Raw genomic sequence first — 18,914 nt, 5'->3', positions numbered from 1 at the left:
AAGATTCAAGGACATAGAAATTGAATCTTGCAAACATTGATTGGAGAATACTCGACCTCGGATTTTAAAGTGATGAAGCATAAGAATTTTGGTGTTAGGCATGTCTTGCAATTCTTGAATTGCCTCTTGGAGCACCAAGAATAGAAAATTCCTACCTTCCTCAATATAAAATTTATTAGGAATTATAAAATCGATGTGCATACTCATTGGTGCAATCAAAGTTGTCTTTTCTTGAGTCATAGGAAGCATCATAGTCTAAATCTTTCTAACTTCAATAAGCTCTCGTCGGTCATGCACCATGGAGGGCTGATCATAAAAACAATCATCAAACTCAAACTTTTTAGCATGTGCACCATCTAATGAATCACTTTCTTGTAGAACCTTCTCTTGTTTATGCTCCTTAGTAGGTTCTTGTTGAACTAAGGCCAAAGCAACACTAGTTGTTGGCATCGGTACTTCTGTTGAAAATTTTGATGACTCCATAGTATTGGCTTGAATGTGTAAAGCACTGCCTTCAAAGTCGTTAGTTGTTCTTTTGACAGATTGCAATGATTCAATTTGGTTGCCCAATTGATCTACTGCTACACACAAGTTTTGAAAGGCATGACTTAAATCTTTGAAGGCTTGTTCATAAGTGCTGGCTGATTGTGCTATAATGGATATGGGTCAAGCATGTTGAGGCAATTTTTTTTTCTTTTTCTTTTGGGGTTATGAGTGGTGGCTAGAGGGTGATTTGGAGGATGGATTTTTTTTTTTTTTTTTTTTATATATTTTTTTGTGGTTTGCTTGAATGAGAATGGCAACAAAGATTTTATTTATTTTTTATTTTTTTTAAACTAGTTGGATCGGTTGGTTCTGATACCAAATGTTGTGAACTAGGATAATTTACTGAATGAAAAAGATAGTTAGTCAATTTGAGATGACCAATCTCCTAAACTTGAGAGAGGAAATAGAAATTTTTGGTTAATTTTCTACTTAATTCTCATTAATGAATTTAACGTACATAAATAGCCAAAGATGAGATAGCCTCATCAACAAATCTTAAAATATAGGAACATCTCCTATCCTAAAGAGAGGTGCTAAGTCCACAACATTTTCACAACAAATCATAGGTGGTTAGTTATTGGTTTGAATTTGAACCTAACACTAAGTGTGCGTTTGGATACCGCTTATTTTGCTAAAAATTGAAAACTGAAAAAAAAAAAATTGATTACTGTTCATTAATGAATTTACTGTGCATTTGCCTTGATGCATTGTTCATGTCCCATGAATAGTGCACCAGGAGCTGGACTTTAAAAAAAAAAAAAAAAAAAAAAAAAAGGCCAAAAACGCAAACGTGGACGCAACTTACCCAAATGAGGCTTAAGATTACTTTTTTGCCTTAAAAATAACAACCAGTAACAACCTGCCATTTAGGATTTGTTGTAAAAATATTGTGGACATATCATTTATTTATCCTAAAACATAGGAATTTATTTGAATACAAATAAATAACAATACTAATCTATATAGCAATACTAATCTATTACTGTTTACTAAAAAAAACAAATCCTAAAACATAGGAACCTCTCCTATCCTAAAGAAAGGTACTAAGTCCATAATATTTTCACAACAAATCATAAGTGGTTAGTTGTTATTGGTTTAAATTTGAACATAACACAAGATTAATTTTTTGCACCAACAATAACAATCAGTAACAACCTGCTATTTTGGATTTGTTGTAAAAATGTTGTGGACATATCATTTCTCTATCCTAAAACATAGGAATTTATTTGAATACAAATAAATAACAATACTAAACTATATAGGAAGCATTATTCTATCACCTATCTAAATTCAAATAATTTATTTAGTACCCAGGTCATTTCATTATGCATTTTTTAATATTTATTTCATTAACTTGTATTATTACTTATCTAAATAAAAAAAAAAGTAATAAATTTTTTACGTTAAGACTTAAGACTAAATAATTTGTATTATTTGATATTTAGTTATTTACTTCTTTGAATTGATAATTTTATGTTGTATAATATACATATATATATATACACACACACTAGTCGCTAACCCATGCAATGCACGAGAATAGCTACTAGATTAGTTTCAGGGAAAAAAAGAAGCAATGTTTTATTTATTAGTTTTTTGTGGGAATGAATAAGAGACGTAGTGTTGCATCTCTAGTTTAGTTTGTGTTGTATGTATAAGATATGTTGTAATATATATACTAAAAGGTGCCCTTTAAAAGATCATAATCATTTAAATTGGATATACCAAAAGGTGCTTATTAAAAGGTTATAATCCTTCATATTTGATATATATTAAAGGTGCCTATTGGCCGAAAGTGTGTTTATTGAACGAAAATGTGTCTATTAAATGAAAATGTGTCTATTGACCTAAAATATGCATATTGAATGAAAATATGCCTGTTGAAGGGTTATAACCTTTAGGTATAAATAGTGGTTCATATTCATTTGGTTTTCTTCTCAACTTTTCTCTTTTATATTTTTTAGAAGCACAAAAAACCTGTGGGTCTTTTCCAAAATTTCTATTTGTAAGTTAGTTTTCTTTGTTAAATAGTAAAAAGGTTCATGTATTAAGCCACACCAATGGTGGTAACAATAATGCTAAATGATTTGTTCATTTGTTTACTTTTTCTCAACTTTTTATCTTTCAACTTTCTTAGAAATACAATAAACCTGTGGATCTTCTTTGAAATTGCTATTTGTAAGGTTTTTTGTTGTTGTTGTTGTTGTTGTTGTTGTTGTTGTTAAATAATGAAAAGGTCCAGAAATGAAGTCACACCAACTATAGCAACAATAATACTAAACGATTTCTTTACGCGCTTTACAAATCCTATTATACTCCAATTTTACATTCTCTTTCCTACGCATCAAAACAATCCAAAAGTATTTAAATATGTTATATAATGTATATTACACCACGAAAACTGATAGAGAATCTACCAAATATATATATATATATAGGTGAAGCAGAGAGAAAATCCAAGTATATTTCAATTGGATTATCAATTTTGCGCCACTTGTCCTAACCAAAATTAAAAAAAAAAAAAAAAATCTAATTAGATTATAAATTTGAATCCAATTTTGTGTCATGTATCTTATCCAAATTTTTTAATTTTTGTGCTCAAATAAATGATGCATTAACATTTAACACGGAAGCCAAGAAAACCACAATGATAATGCTCATTAGCCTAAGCAAGAACATCTTACCTGCACACTTTTATGGATATTATAAATTGGACTCCAATTTTGTATTATGTATCTTATCTATATTTTCTAATTTTTGTGTCCAAATAAATGATGCATTAACATTTAACACGGAAGTCAAGAAAACCACAATGATAATACTCATTGGCCTAAGGAAGAACATCACACCTGCACACTTTTATGGGTGATCTNTTGAGTATTCCATATAAGAATTAATGGAAGCATGGTTATCATGCATAATCTCAAATTATGTTTGTGAACTAAAGAATATTGTTGAGCAGCAAGTGCTCTCACCCCTGAAAATTATGAACTAAACAAATTGAAAGACATTTTTATTTATTGAATTTTGTGTTTGTGTGTGCACTATATCAGTGAACAAGAATTGATATTGCTCTAACATCTTTCCATTAATTTGTACTTCTCTGGCTGCTGTAAGTGTCACATACAGCTACTGGATAATGTTTACATAAGACTGATCTTGCATTTTCAAATTTTTTTATATATACAGATATTTGATAGACTTTGCCAAAATTTTAATGGGGATGTGATGCAAACTTTATTTAATTCGACGGAAGGACTAGCTAGTTGTCCACCTGAAAACCGGAGATTATGGGTGTGGAGATTCATTTTTGATGAAGCTTTGGCCATGGGTGCTTCAAATATCCTTCATTTGTTAATGATTATTTCTTTTATCAGCATTATGGAGATTTATATTCTTGTTATTTTATTTATCTACCTATTTGGCTCCTTGACTATTCATACTTGTTCATTCTTTCATATTGCTAGCTCAGGCTATTACTTTATCTACAGTTATCGTTGCTCACAATAATGCCTTGCTTGCTTTATTGGTGTCCAATAACTTTGCCGAGATAAAAAGTAATGTGTTTAAGCGTTTTAGCAAGGATAACATTCACGGTCTGGTATACTTTGGTGAGTTAGCATCCTCATAACTTTTCTTCAGTATATCAAAATGACTAATGATATTGTTCTCCTTGTTTTTGAAAATGATTGAAGTATAGGAAATAAAATGCTCTGTTGATTCTATGATGCTAGTTTATTTTATTTTATTTCTTTTGGATGCCTTGTTACTTACAGAAGATAAAATTGACTCTCTTTATTAACATAACATACCTGCAGTTAGCATGATTCCTTCTCATAGTTTTTGATAAGCAAAATAATTTTATGGGTAAATTTCATTTTAAGCCCTATAGTTTAGGAGTAGTAAAAATTAAACCTATAGTTTTGAAAGTATCAAATTAAACCCTGGAGTCAAAATTAGTCTCACTGCTAACTATTGAAACTGCTGTTTAAAGTTAAACCAAAAAAGAAAAAAACGCCATGGGTCGGTTCACATCTTTCCTAGAAGGCAGTCTTTCTCAGGATGGTGGAAAAACCATGAGGTCTTCCAAAGGAGGTGTTGGAAGGTTGATCCTGGATGCAGACAATATTTCCATGGTTCTTCCATTTGAAAATACTGGGAGTTAGGTGATCATGCCAATAGGAGCCAGCATCCTAAGCATTAGAAAGACGGTAACAGTACTTATTGGCGACCCTATCCATTTTGATAGTTTGTTCAATGTGGAAGAAGCACATGTATCAAGAGGAAAATTATATGATGCTGTAGCTTCAAGAATTGGTCATTGATTTCATGAGTTGAAAGCTCAAGTTGATGAATTAGCACTCGAACAAGTTATGCAATTACAAAAACAACCTGTACGAAGTGCAGAATGAATGGTGGCATGCAGCTAGGGGGGCTTGCAGCAATTGACGGACTGGCTTGCAGTAGGCCCTTCTCTCTCTCTCTCTCATCATGACTCAGATTCAAAATTGTCTTTTTTTTCTTTCTTTCTTTTTTTTTTTTAATTTTAAATTTAATTTAAACGGCAGTTCTAATAGTTAACAGTGTTAGACCAATGAATCTAAGCAGTTCTAATAGTTAACACGGTTAGACCAATGAATCTAAGAAAATAATTTTCATCTAATGACATCCACCGAAACAGGAATCAGGCAACAGACATCAATAGAAACCTACCCCCCACACCCAAATTAAAGTTGAGAAAAGAAATTCAGAAATTAACTTTTGCATTATGTTATCTTTATATTGGCATAATCATGTCATTTCTTGTTTCAAAGTGTGAGCATGGCATGAATTTATCCATTTGGGATGAGCCCAAAAGAGGTTACATTTTCTTTAACATTGTGGTGCCATTCTAAGTTTATGCCTAGTTTCCTTCTGCGCTTGAAAGAAGCACATGGATTTTATTTCATATAGTGCTCCTTGCATGAAATTTGATATATGCTTAATTAATTTCCCGTCATTGTGCTCCAGAGGTTAATGTGAATTCCATTTCCATTTGATGTGTATTTATTTCTAGTGCATTTGTGTTGCTTCATTTCATTTCATATACTTTTTTTTTTTGGTTTTTTGTTTCATTTTTTTAATTTATACATGTCATTGCTGCCAACCAGATTCAGTAGAGAGATTTCACATTTCGGCATTTATGTTATTCGTTTTGGCTCAAAATATTTTGGAGGCTGAGGGTCCCTGGTTTGAAAGTTTTGTTTCTGTAAGTTGACATAACATTTCTTAGCACACTATTTTTGGTTGGGAAACTTTTTTTATAAAAGACAATTTTCTTGCACAGCCTGTTTGGCTTGCTAATATATGTTATTTGGATATGGCAGAACGCGCTCATGGTTTTCATCTGTGAAATGGCTATTGATATCATAAAACATTCATTCATTGCCAAATTCAATGACATAAAGCCTACTGTATATTCTGAGTTCCTTGAAGACCTATGCGAGCAGGTATATTTTCAGTATAAAGCTTCAATTTAACCAGCTATTTTTCTAGGAGATATTTGTATGTCATCCATGGCCATCATCATCTTTTCCAAAAATATGTTGAATTTAATTCTTCAAATGTTTAAAAAGGAAATAAAATAATAACATAAATTGATTGATTTTAAATATATACTTTGAATGCACACGGGACCTCTCCCCAGTTAATTACATTCATGTAACTGATAAAAAAAAGTTAATTAACATTAATGAGAAAATACTTACCCATGGTTTACAAACTCTTAGAAATGAGATTTCATGATATTATAAGTTTATAACATATATATTTAGCTCATGTCCTCAGCATTGAAGAAGAAGGTTCTCAGCTTTGTTTTGTTTTTAGAGTGATAAGGTGACATCCGTATGCCAAAATGATATGTCTTGCTATAAATCAATGATACAAATGATTTAGATTGTTAACTTATCTGCGAAGACTAGGTTTTGTTGGGTTGTGCTCTTGGAAAACATTTCTTATAGAATAAATATAATTTCTGTAAGCATGCTGTTTGTATTGGGGTAATTTTCCCTACACCAAAAGAGAACATGCTTATGGTGAAAACATGCTATTTTCAAAATTAGTGCTGTTGTTTCCGTGACTTTGAGAACTAAAAGGCCCATGACAAGGGCTCTAGTATGATGTGATAGCAACATGTCAACATGGTGAGTCTCTAGAAAGTAGGACTCGATACAATTGGACATGATAATAATGTGTGTATGTATATGCATATATACACATTACACACACATACTTGCATACATATTTTAGAAAATGAGTTGAAATTTATTTGTTATATATATAAAGGCTAAATACAGATCACACCCTTTAAGTTTGGTTAACTGTCATTTTCATCCTTTAAATTTTGTTTTTGTCAATTTAGTCGCCGAAGTTCACATTTGTTGCAACTTTTATCCTTCCGTCCAAAAACTGCCTTACCCATATCAGATTTCCTCCCTTTTGATCTTGACTCTTTACTTTCACCTCTATTTTCAAAGCTGAGTATAAGAAAGTTCTTGTTTGCCAGCTCAAGAAAGATCAGCATATCTCGTAAGGACAATGTAAATTTGACCCATCGATGCTGCCCCTGCATTTGATCAAACCCTGCCAAGTGATCCACTGAAGAAATTGAATTTAGGTTTGAATTATGCAACTAGTTGATCTCTGGCATTGACTCCAAACCCATAAGCCTTGCCATTGTCCCTGCTTAGTGGTAGTCTTTATATTTTCCTTGGCCTTCAATTCTTGATCTTTATCACATAGCATTGAATCAGCTTCTTTGATTTGATCTGAAAAAGGGTGTGTATGAAGGTTTCCAGGGTGGAGAATTTGGCGTACGATGCTTGCTAGACGCCCATCTGTGGCACTCTTCAAATTTAATAAATTTTTTTAATATTAAGAAAGTATTTTTTAATGGATAGCAGCAGCTTATGGATGGTAAGATCAATGTTGGCAACGGAGTGTGAACTTTTATGAGAAAAAAATGACAAAAATGAAACTTAAAGGACGAGAATGACAATCTTAGAGGGTGCAATTTGGAATTTTGCCTTATATAAACACTAAGCTCATAAGGATATTGTTCAAATACCTAAGCTATATCTCTTAAATGCCATCAACAAAACTTTTGCTATATTTTACTGATTCTATTTTAGAAGTAGCCTAGATATTTATTAGTCCTAAATTAAACCGTTAACTAAGGTTTTTTTCTCCTCTTGAGAATTAGCATTGAATTGTTCAAAGTATAAGACATGACATATGACAGTGGATTACCATGGGTCGAATGCATGTCTAACAACTTTTTTTTATAATGAGTACATAATTTTATTGAAGAAGGAAAAGGGAAGGACACATAGGAAGGATATGTGTATGATCCCTTTTCAAAGAATACAAATCGCAAAGAGAGAATCTATAAAATCAACAAATGACTGACAAGTGTTAGAAAAGTGTCAAGAGACCAACATTATAAAAATATTTGCAATTGTTTACCCTGATGAGAAGAGTCAGGGGCATGTGTTAGATGATTATTATAGTTTTGCAACTTTCTGAACCATCACTGCTTCTCTTTAGAGTTGGTGCTATGAAAATTGTAGTGCTGTAAGGGTGTCAAAAAAGTATGTTGACAAGAATTGATCAATACAATGAGCCTGAATTTAACTTGGTAGTATTTCACTCTCTCTCCTGTCCCCTAGGAGTGAGTAGGGCTACTGATGTGCTAGATTGTTCTCTTCAGTTGGTTGTGATTTGACTTGCTACCTACTTGTTCAAGCTTGTATACTTAGTAAATGTACAGTGCTTGAGCCCTGAGTGGACATATCAGCATATGACACTCAGAAATATGATATTCTACTCTGGGTCATTGTCAATTTAGTCTCTACATTTTGATAGCAGTCAATTTAGTCCTTGTTATTTTGAACTTGCAATCAATAAATTAACTGCTACTAAAATATAAGGACCAAAATGATTTTTTCGCCCAAGTTCTAATTAGGAGGAGGGGGAAAGAAAGAAAAAAAGGTGGTGGTGAGAAAGGGTTTTGGGGGGAAGGGGGGGGGGGGTTCTCATCTTGTTATTCCTTTACTAATGTAACTGATTTGATCTGGTGAAATCCTATTAATGTGAGTTGATGTATGTGTGTGCTACTGTGCATAAGAAAGACCAATTCATCGATAAGTATAATGTCGTTCTTGTACGAATCATTGAATCTAGATCCTTGATATTTATATTGATAGCCATTGCAACAATGAGACAATTTTGTTGTTGTTGTTGTTTTATTTTTTATTTATTTTTATTTTTAAGAACACTATTGATATCTGATGCTTTTTCTTTATTCTTCTTGCTAGACTTTGAATACACAAACTGAGAGTGCAAAGAAAAATCTCACATTTGTACCTCTGGCACCAGCTTGTGTGGTAAGCATCAATTAATACTAATTTTCACATGGTCTATCATGCTTTACATAATGTTTTGAACTTGTGCTGATTCCTTCGAAGCAATCCCTAGGGATTTATCTTAGCAATTGCGTGGTATGCATGTTGCATATTCTTGAGGATATAAACTTAGGGGTAGAGGGTGAGGTTTTGGGTTCAAAATCCACTGGGAGTGTAACTAAGAAACACAGAAACAATATGACACATGATACAACAATTTATATATATTATTTTTTATTTAGGTTTTAGAAATAAATGTTAGAACACATTTAAAATTAATTTAAAAGCAATTGGAGATAGCAAAGTAGTACAGTGATACCTACAGAAGTAATTTAATTATTACTATTAATCTAACAATATATATATATATATATATATGTATATATGTATGTAGGGATTTTTTAACAACCTACAGAAGTAATTTAATTATTACTATTAATCTAACAATATATATATATATATATATATGTATATATGTATGTAGGGATTTTTTAACCAAGTGCTCTACTGCACTGTTTAATAATATTAAAATAAGCAAATAATTGTTGTACATTATAACAATATTATGCTTTGGTTTTCTACTATTCTCTTTGTGGATGTCTCAAAATGTTTGTCCACTTTGAAAACCTGACCTGACCGTGCATTTATAACTTCATAAATTATAAAGTATTCGAAAATATCTGTCAGGACATACAAATTATAAATTATTCTAGTATATCGGTCAGGTCATATTACGATTGATATCGAAACTGTCTCCAAATAAATCAAAGGGTGAGTTGGGAAAGTGTAAAATGTATGAAAACCTGACCTGATTGAGATTTTATTCCTTTTTTTTTTTTTCTTGCTATTTTTGTTGATCTTCTTGTTTTTGGCATTAGGTTATCCGGGTGCTGACTCCGGTCTATGCTGCTCATCTTCCATATGATCCCCTCCCATGGAGGCTCTTCTGGATTTTGTTCTTGTGTGCTATGACCTATGTCATGCTCACAAGCCTCAAGGTGATGATTGGCATGGGCCTTCAAAAGCATGCTACTTGGTATGTGAATAGGTGCAGAAAGAGAAAACACCATCTCCACTATGATTAATTTAAAATTAGGGAAAAGCAATTTTGTAAAATATTATTGGGATTAAGTAACCTACTTAGCTTCCATACCTCAACAAATAATATATTGGGAGACTCTTGGACCAGCCGAATGCTCAAATACTAGGAGAGCTAATAGCTGAGCAGCCGTATAAGTTTCTGTGGTAGAGTTCACAAGCCTCAGATTTTGTTGCAAAGAAGGGCTGCTTGCCGATTCTGGAATGGAACTGTTTATATACAGGTACAAGCCTGCAATTTTGCCTAATGAATGACATAGGTGCTCTCCCTTAACGTCTCTGGCTCAAACGTTGTAGCGAGATTCATTCGTTTTGGGTCATTCAAATATAGGTTTACAATTTTTCTTTTACTATATATATGTTTTGTACATGCAACTTAATGTAACATTCTTCTCATGTCTGAAGAATGATGCAAAAAGAAAGAAAGAAGAAAAGATGGAAAACTACGTAAAAGAGCCATAGGTTATAATTTAGTTCAATTAACGTCTTAAATGTATGGAATCATATCAATTTAGTCTGTCCATTGGCATTTGGTGCTCCCTGAGGACCAACTCAGCAATGTCTAGTGCTCCCAACCAGTAATATAGTGCCCTGTGTATAATTTAATTGAGACAAATCCTAATCACAATCCTAACCAAAATATTCACATAAAAAATAAATAATAAAAAAACTTTATCACAGCTTCCCGATTCCAGCATCAACAGCACCTTCTGGGGAAAAGAAGTCCATGGCATCAACAGGATGACGAGCTCTGTTGTGATGATGAACGGGTTTTGCAAATTTTTGAGAATTATATTTTGTTTGGATTTTCACAGCATTAAGGAAAGAAAACAAATACAAACAAATCCCACGCATTGGGTTGCCTTTAGAGCACAAATGCAAACAAATCTCAGGCATGGGGTTTAGAGCATTATGGAGCTCAACGATCATGCCTAGATTTTTCGTTACCTAAAGCTTCTAAAAAATCTGAGCCTCGATTTTTCATCATCTTAATATTCTATAAATAAAAAATAAAAAATAAAAAAGCAAATATTGTATTGATTGAAAACTCTATAAACACACCCAAACTTGCACTTAATTTCACAACATATTTAAGTGCCCAATTGGATCTATTGATGCAATCTATACATACAACTTGAGAAGAAACACAATGTGGGAAGCGGAGAAAACGTGGTTCTACGAAGAAGTTCGGGAGCTATTACTTTAAATAATCAAATGACATATGGGGGCTATTTTTTTTGTTTGAAATCCATAGACAACATTCTTCCTGAACATGAAGGATGAACAACGATGGAGTCATGGACCTTTCCAAGTTTTTACCAGTCATCCGTAGTTACCTATTTATTGAAACCTCCATTCATAGCCAATTGAATGGTTGGGTAGTCACTCAACTGTTCATTGTACCTCTCCCACTCCCCTCCCCATCTCTCTCGACACATTCACCCATCTTATTAGGAGGAATTTTCCAAAGAAATAGTTTAGTAGAAACATTACTAGTGCTTGGGATGACTTTAGGCGCCAAATACTATATAATTGTGTGAATTCTGGAATTTTTAAAACCCAATTTCTTGGCAATTAGATGCTTTTGGTGCGATGAGGCCAATGATATCCATAGCCCAAGCTGAAAATGGCCAAGGAGCAACTAACATATGCAACAACCGAGGGATGCTTGTCTTTGAATGAAGCTTCATTTCGAAAATGCCTTTCTCTTTGATCAACACTTTCAACTAAGATAAAGATATCAATTGAGAATTCTTCATTCAGTGCTTCCAATGCTTGCTTTAAAATTTTTAGAAGTTCAAGTGAGCCAAGAACTTGCTTACTTGAACAACTTGGTTAGGTTATGAGTAAGAGCCACTTTTTTCTACCCTTTGTCTTGTACAATATCTCTTTCTTATTTGAGAGTTCCATTCTTGTTCATTTCCGCCACAACAATATAGCCACCATAATATGAAGCAGGCGAAGTAGCTAGAAGCGCTCACTTTTAGCTTTTATTTATTCTTGTTATTCTAAGTGTAGGGACTGAGTTTGAGCACTTTTTCTATTGGATGAATGAACTCAGGCCCAACTAGTCCAATACAATAAATTTATAGAGAATGGGTTTAAGAACTAGGCCTTAGTGAAGGTTACAACAACTAGACATGGTTATGAGTTGATTTGAATAACAAGGACGTGGACTAAAGTATGAAATTTTGTCCTTGGCCCTCGTCTGAGGAGCTTGTAGTTCTTGTTATTTCTTCAGTGCTTGGTTACAAAGGTTTCAAAAATGATACAAATTGCTACTGTGTCTTCTGTTTCTAATTCTCAATCCTTTTTCCTGGAGGATCTCTTACATTATATATCTTCTTTCAATTGATCTTGGCCCTCCATTTGTTGACCATGCAAGTCACTACTTGAGTGTTTGCCTCGTCAACTGCATTTCCAAACTTTCTGTGAGTTGTAGCAACCAAGGTAGCACTGTTCAGGGGTCGTTTCCTCCTTAATGCGGCCAAAACGTTAGTTGTGAGCATTTAATGCGGAGATGACAGTTTCTCCTTGAATTGCTCTTCCACCATGCTCTCATGGCTGATCCATTGTACTTGTCCTTCTTTTTGGGATGCTCTGGGAGGTTGCCTTTGATGGCGTGTCGCTCTTCCCTTCTATGATCTCGGTTGGTCGAAAACAAGATTGTCCTTGGCAATGTTTATTGGCAATTTGGACTTTCTTCGTTCGTCCTCAGACATTTCTTCGTCCTTGGTGTGGGCATTGGGCTTAGTATAAAATGGGACGGGGTTGCCAAATTCTTTGACCCCACAATAGCCCCTCAAAATCCTACAGTCCGGCTCCTCGAACGGAGAGGAGGATTTTGATGTCCTCGGGCCTTTGTCATTGAAGCATTTAGGCGTAGCAAAATGAGCATTTAGGAGACCTCGACAGCACCTTTGATGTCTTAAGGAAGCACAAGCTGCGCCTAAATGCTTCAAAATGCTCATTTGGCGTGGGATCAGACAAGTTTTTAGGCTACATGGTTACTCATAGGGGAATTGAGGTTAACCCTGAGCAAATCAAGGCTATTAATGATTTAAAACCACCACAAAACGCAAAGGAGGTCCAAAAGCTTACTAGAATGATTGCAGCCTTAAATCAATTCATTTCTAAGTCGGCAGATAGATGCAAACCGTTTTATCTCTTGATCAACAAGTGGAAAGGATTTAAGTGGTCCGAGGACTGTATTATGGCCTTTTAGCAACTTAAGGAGTACCTATCCTGGCCACCTATCCTGTCCAGTCCTAAGGCTGATGAAATCCTATACGCATATATTGCTGTGGCCCCCCATGCTATGCTTGGTGCTAATACGGGATGACAACGGCCTTCAAAAGCAAGTCTATTACGTAAGCAAGTCACTACATGAAGCTGAGGTTAGATACTTACCCTTGGAGAAAGCCATACTAGCTGTGGTCCATGCTACGTGAAAGCTACCCCATTATTTCCAAGCCCACACAGTGGTTGTTCTAACCCAATTACCCTTGAAATTTGTACTTTGAACTACTGATTACACTAGAAGAATTGCCTTATGAAACACAATTCTAGAAGCTTTTGACATCAAGTATATGCCTCGGACCTCTATAAAGGGTCAGGTCTTGGCTGACTTGGTGGCCGAATTTACTGAACCATTAGTAGAAATTGTAGTAGATGGGCAAAACATAGATGGAAAATCCGTTGGGGTAATCTATATGCTAGGACCCCCATGTTGGAAGGTGTACGTTGATGGCACAGCAAATCAAAGGGGGCCTGGAGTGGGGCTAGTCCTAGTATTTCCTGAGAAGACTATCATAGAGAAATCCCTGAGACTTGGGTTCTCGACCACAAATAACAAAACCAAGTATGAGGCCTTGTAACAAGGAATGGCCATGGTGCAGAAAATGGGAGGAAAAACAGTAGAAATGTTCTCGAACTTGAGATTGGCAGTGGGCCAAGTAAAGGGAGAGTTGGAAGCCAGAGATGCGAGGATGCAAGAGTACTTAAGCCAAGCCAAACGCTTGCAGTCAGACTTCAATCTTTTCTGCTTGTTACACGTCTCTAGAAGTGGAAACACTCATGCAGATTCATAGGCCATGCTTGCTACCTCCTCGACAGGGGTTCTACCTCGAATTATTCTTGTCGAACATTTGGATAGGGCAAATGAGGTTGTAAAAGGCATTGTTTATATCCATCAAGCTAGAGTGGGTCCTAGTTGGATGGACCCTATAGTGAGATTCCTCAAAGATGATATTCTGCCCGAGGAGAAGTCAGAGGCTGAGAAAATATGAAAAAACGCTCCTCGGTTCTAGTTATCAGAGGACCATAAATTGTATAAGCGCTTATATTCTAGGCCATATTTACTGTGTATTCATCCTGAAGTATCAGAATTACTACTTGAAGAGCTACACGAAGGGATCTGCGGGAGTCATACAGGAGGAAGATCTCTGTCGCACCGAGCTATTACCCAGGAATATTAGTGGCCGGGAATGTAGAAAAAAACCCTAGAATATATTAAGAAATGTGACCAGTGCCAAAGGTTTGCCCCAAATATTCATCAGCTAGGAGGGGTCTTCAACCCTTTGTCCAGTCCATGGTTGTTTGCCTAATAGGGCTTGGATATTATAGATCCTTTCCCTAAGGCAGCAGGAAATAAGAGATATTTGTTGGTCGGCACAAATTATTTCACCAAATGGGTTGAAGTTGAGCCATTGGCCAACATCAGAGATAGTGGAGGTGAACTTTATTATGATGGACACCTACTCTCCATATACAACCATCGTCGGTAGGCCCTGGCTCCATACCTTGGGGGCTATTGTCTTCTCCTTGCATCAGAAGGTGAAATTCCCGTCAGTGGATCAGGTTCTTGAAATCTGTGGTTGCCAATCCACAGTAAGGCAGTGTATGGTGGCTGCCATTTCACATTGGCTTAATGCAGAGTCCTTAGCCTCTGCTGAAAAGAACTTATAGCAATCAAAGGCCCAGGTGTCGCCTTTTGACACAACTGCCGAGGGGGAAAAATGTGAAGATCTAGAGAAAGTGGTCATTGGTGGTGATCCAGAGAAGTTCTTTCAGGTCGGGGCTCAGCTGCCTCTTCAGGAGAAGGAGGAGTCGATTAAGTTTCTTAAAAGAAATATTGACGTATTTACATGAGATGCCTGTGATGCTCTAGGAATTGATCCAGCTTTCATCTGTCACCATCTCAATGTTAACCCGTCTATCACTCTTAAGAAGCAGTCACCCCGGCGCCCATCAAGAGAGCACACCGATGCGATTAGGGACGAGGTGAAGAGGCTTAAGCGTGTAGGGGCTATCAAAGAGATTTTTTACCCCGAATGATTGGCCAACACCGTGGTGGTCAAGAAGAAAAGTGGAAAATGGCAGGTTTGTGTAGACTTCACGGACCTAAATAAGGCATGTCTGAAAGACCTGTTCCCTATGCCTCAAATAGACCAGCTGGTGGATGCAACTGCGGGCCATCCTCGGATGAGCTTTTTAGATGTCTTTCAAGGCTATCATTATATACCACTAGCCTTAGAGGATCAGGAGAAGACAACGTTTGTGACACCTATTGAGAACTCCCACTACAAGGTAATGTCGTTCGGTCTGAAGAACGCATGGTCCACTTATCAAAGGATGATGACGAGGATATTCGAGTCGCAGTTGGGTGAAAGCATTGAAATCTATGTTGATGATATGGTGGTCAAGAGTAAAGTGGTATCCGAGCATTTAGGAGACCACAGCAGCACCTTTGATGTCTTAAGGAAGCACAAGCTGCGCCTAAATGCTTCCATGACAAAGGCCCGAGGACATCAAAATTCTCATTTCCATCCGAGGAGTCGGACAGCAAAATTTTGAGGGACTATTGTGGGGTCAAAGAATTTGGCAACCCCGGCCCATTTTATACTAAGTCCAAGGCCCACGCCGAGGAGGAAGAAATGTCCGAAGACGAATGAAGAAAGTCCAAATTGTCAATAAACATTGCTGAGGACAATCTTGTTCTCGGCCAACTGAGATCATAGAAGAGAAGAGCGGCATGCCATCAAAGGCAACCTCCCAGAGCACTCCAAGGAGAAGGATAAGTACAATGGGTTAGCCATAGGAGCATGGTGGAGGAGCAATTCGAGGAGAAATTGTCACATTCGCATTAAATGCCCACAACTAATGTTCTAGCCGCATTAATAAGGAAATGAGCCCTGAACAGTGCTGCCTAGATTACCGCAACTCACAGAAAGTTTAGGAAGGCAGCTGATGGGACAAGCACTCGATTAGTGACTTGCATGGTCAACAAATGGAGGGCCAAGATCAACTGAAAGGAAATATATAATGCAAGAGATCCTCCAGGAAAAGGGATTGATGGGACTGACGAAGTGGATCCTGCAAGAGGTAAGGCTGACGACGAGGGAAGTCTTTAGTGACGAGGACACACGTTAATGACGAGGAAAGCTCCTCCATCATTGCCATCAGTAAATGACAGGGGCGGTTACACATCCAGACGAACAGACCGTTGGGACCAACTTAAAGCCACTTAATAATGCCAGCAGGCATTACGCAGAGGGAAGTTAAAGCACCATAAATCACCCAACGGCTAAAAACTGTAACAACATATATAAATCCATGACATCCCCCCCACGAGAGAGGTATGAACATTCTTTTACATTGATGCTATTTGGTTGTTTTGCTCTCATATAATTCTTAACGCTGACTTTAGCATCGGAGACGTTGTGGCAGGCACCACACCGGTGACTATCCTTCAGCAACGGTCTCGCACGAGGTTTAAGATCGTCTCTGGTCGCATTCATTGACTGACGAAGTCACACTTCATCAGTTTGGCGCCGTCTGTGGGGAACGACATTTTCTTGTTCAAACTCGAAATAGTAGTTCCTTGTTTTTATTTTCTCTGGGATGGAGTCCAATCAAGATTCTACGGCTCTAGTTCAGCAAGTACAAGCCCTTGCAGCCACAGTTGAAGAACTGACCAGGCAAAACCAAGAAATGAGGCTGAGGCTTCAGCAGGAGGAAAATCGTTCGAGGGGTAACCAGGAAAATGAGGGAGATAGCAATGGAAGAAGCGACCATCGAAGGCTAAACACTCCTGCCGAGCAGAATTCAGAAACTCTTCGGGAAATGAGGAAGGAAATGGACGAACTAAGGAATGCCATCAAAGAAAAAACAGACCGGAGCGTGGATCGAATGGTCCGGGCAACGGATTCACCATTCACAACGGCGGTCTTCGACTGCCCAGTATCGTCAAAATTCCGGTTACCTCAGCTCGAGCCCTTCGATGGATTAAAAGACCCTCAAGATCACTTGAACACCTTCAAGACGACCCTGGGACTTCAACAGCCCCCAGACGAAATACTGTGTCGTTCCTTCCCAACTACGCTTAGGGAAGCTGCCCGAGAATGGTTCACAAAGTTGCCAACATCGTCAATCGACACATTCGAGCAGCTGAGCAATGCTTTCCTGCGACATTTTATTGGAGGACAACGACCAAAGAGAACCGCAGATCACCTGCTCACCATCAGGCAAGGAGAAAAGGAAACATTGAGGTCGTATGTGAAGCGCTTCACCAGGGAGACATTGGAGGTAGACGAGGCTGACGATATGGTACAGTTGACAACTTTTAAAGCAGGACTCAAGTCTAGGGAGCTCGTCAGTTCACTCGCGAAGAACCCCCCGAAGACGATGGCTGAAATGCTCCTTAAAGCGCAGAAATACATGAACGCCGAGGACGCGTTGGCTGCTATCGGGGACAAGGATAGAACGGAGGACAAAGGGAAAAGGGAGGACGACCGTAGAGGACAAAAGCGAGATCGTTTAGATCGTCGAAATAATGACGGAGTCAGAAGGAAAGATGATAAAAGTTCACGGACGGTAAAATTCACTCCTCTTGTTATGCCTGTTGACAAAATTCTGACACAGATTCAAGATGAACATTACCTCAAATGGCCACGGCCATTACACTCGTCCCCTAGGGTCCATGACAGGAGTAAGTATTGTCGATTCCACAAAGATCATGGCCATTACACTGAAGACTGTAGGGATCTCAAAGAACAAATAGAGGAATTGATACGAAAAGGGAAGTTGCAGAAATTTATAAAGAAGGGAGAATACAACAAATTCCGAGGTGAAAACAAAGGCCAACATGAGTCCTCGTCCAAGAGCGGGAGTCGTCAGTCCCAACCTCCCCAAAATGTGATCGGGGAAATATAGACGATCTCAGGGGGGGCCTATCACAAGGTGTTCATTCAAATCACTTAAGAAAGCGCACCAACGACAGGTGAATAGCGTCCACATGGAGCCCCCATCGAAGCACAGACGAAGTGATCAAGACATGACCTTTAACGAGAACGATGCTCGGGGAGTGAAACAGCCTCACAATGACCCTTTGGTCGTCATGCTTACTATAGAAGGGTTTAACACAAAAAGGGTCCTCGTGGACAACGGCAGTTCTGCTGACATTATCTACTTCCCCACATTCCAGCAATTGAAACTGGACCCAGGAAGACTGCGTCCATTTGACTCCCCCCTCGTTAGCTTCAGCTGCGACAGAGTGTATCCCAAAGGCATAGTAACACTGGCCATCACAGTAGGGACATACCCGAGACAATTGACTCGTCATATGGACTTCCTGGTAGTAAATTGTCCTTCGTCATATAACGTCATTATTGGGAGGCCAGCACTCAATAAATGGAAAGCGTCCACATCCACCTACTGCCTGAAGGTAAAATTCCCAACAGAAAATGGTATCGGGGAAGTTAAAGGAGACCAAATTTTAGCCCGGGAGTGTTACCAGGCTGTATTTGCAGTTAAGGAAAACCACACGTT

At 37.3% G+C, this 18,914-nt stretch overlaps 2 protein-coding genes across 2 annotated transcripts; both read left to right on the top strand.

The window, feature by feature from the left end:
* Nucleotides 1-3,716: 3,716 nt before the first annotated feature.
* On the top strand, nt 3,717-10,644 carry LOC112009161 (protein POLLEN DEFECTIVE IN GUIDANCE 1). The gene is made up of 6 exons (XM_065771375.1): nt 3,717-3,886; nt 3,990-4,157; nt 5,697-5,794; nt 5,913-6,035; nt 8,901-8,969; nt 9,866-10,644. Exons 1-6 carry the CDS (start codon nt 3,775-3,777, stop codon nt 10,070-10,072), a joined length of 777 nt encoding a protein of 258 aa, XP_065627447.1. The 5' UTR covers nt 3,717-3,774; the 3' UTR covers nt 10,073-10,644.
* Nucleotides 10,645-16,988: 6,344 nt separating this feature from the next.
* Nucleotides 16,989-18,299, top strand: LOC136066690 (uncharacterized). The gene has a single exon (XM_065771411.1). It carries the CDS (start codon nt 16,989-16,991, stop codon nt 18,297-18,299), a length of 1,311 nt encoding a protein of 436 aa, XP_065627483.1.
* Nucleotides 18,300-18,914: the final 615 nt, after the last annotated feature.

This window comes from Quercus suber, unplaced genomic scaffold (genome assembly GCF_002906115.3).
Source record: "Quercus suber isolate HL8 unplaced genomic scaffold, Cork oak 2.0 scaffold_43, whole genome shotgun sequence".
NCBI lineage: Eukaryota > Viridiplantae > Streptophyta > Magnoliopsida > Fagales > Fagaceae > Quercus > Quercus suber.
This window is presented reverse-complemented; position numbering and strand designations above follow the sequence as displayed.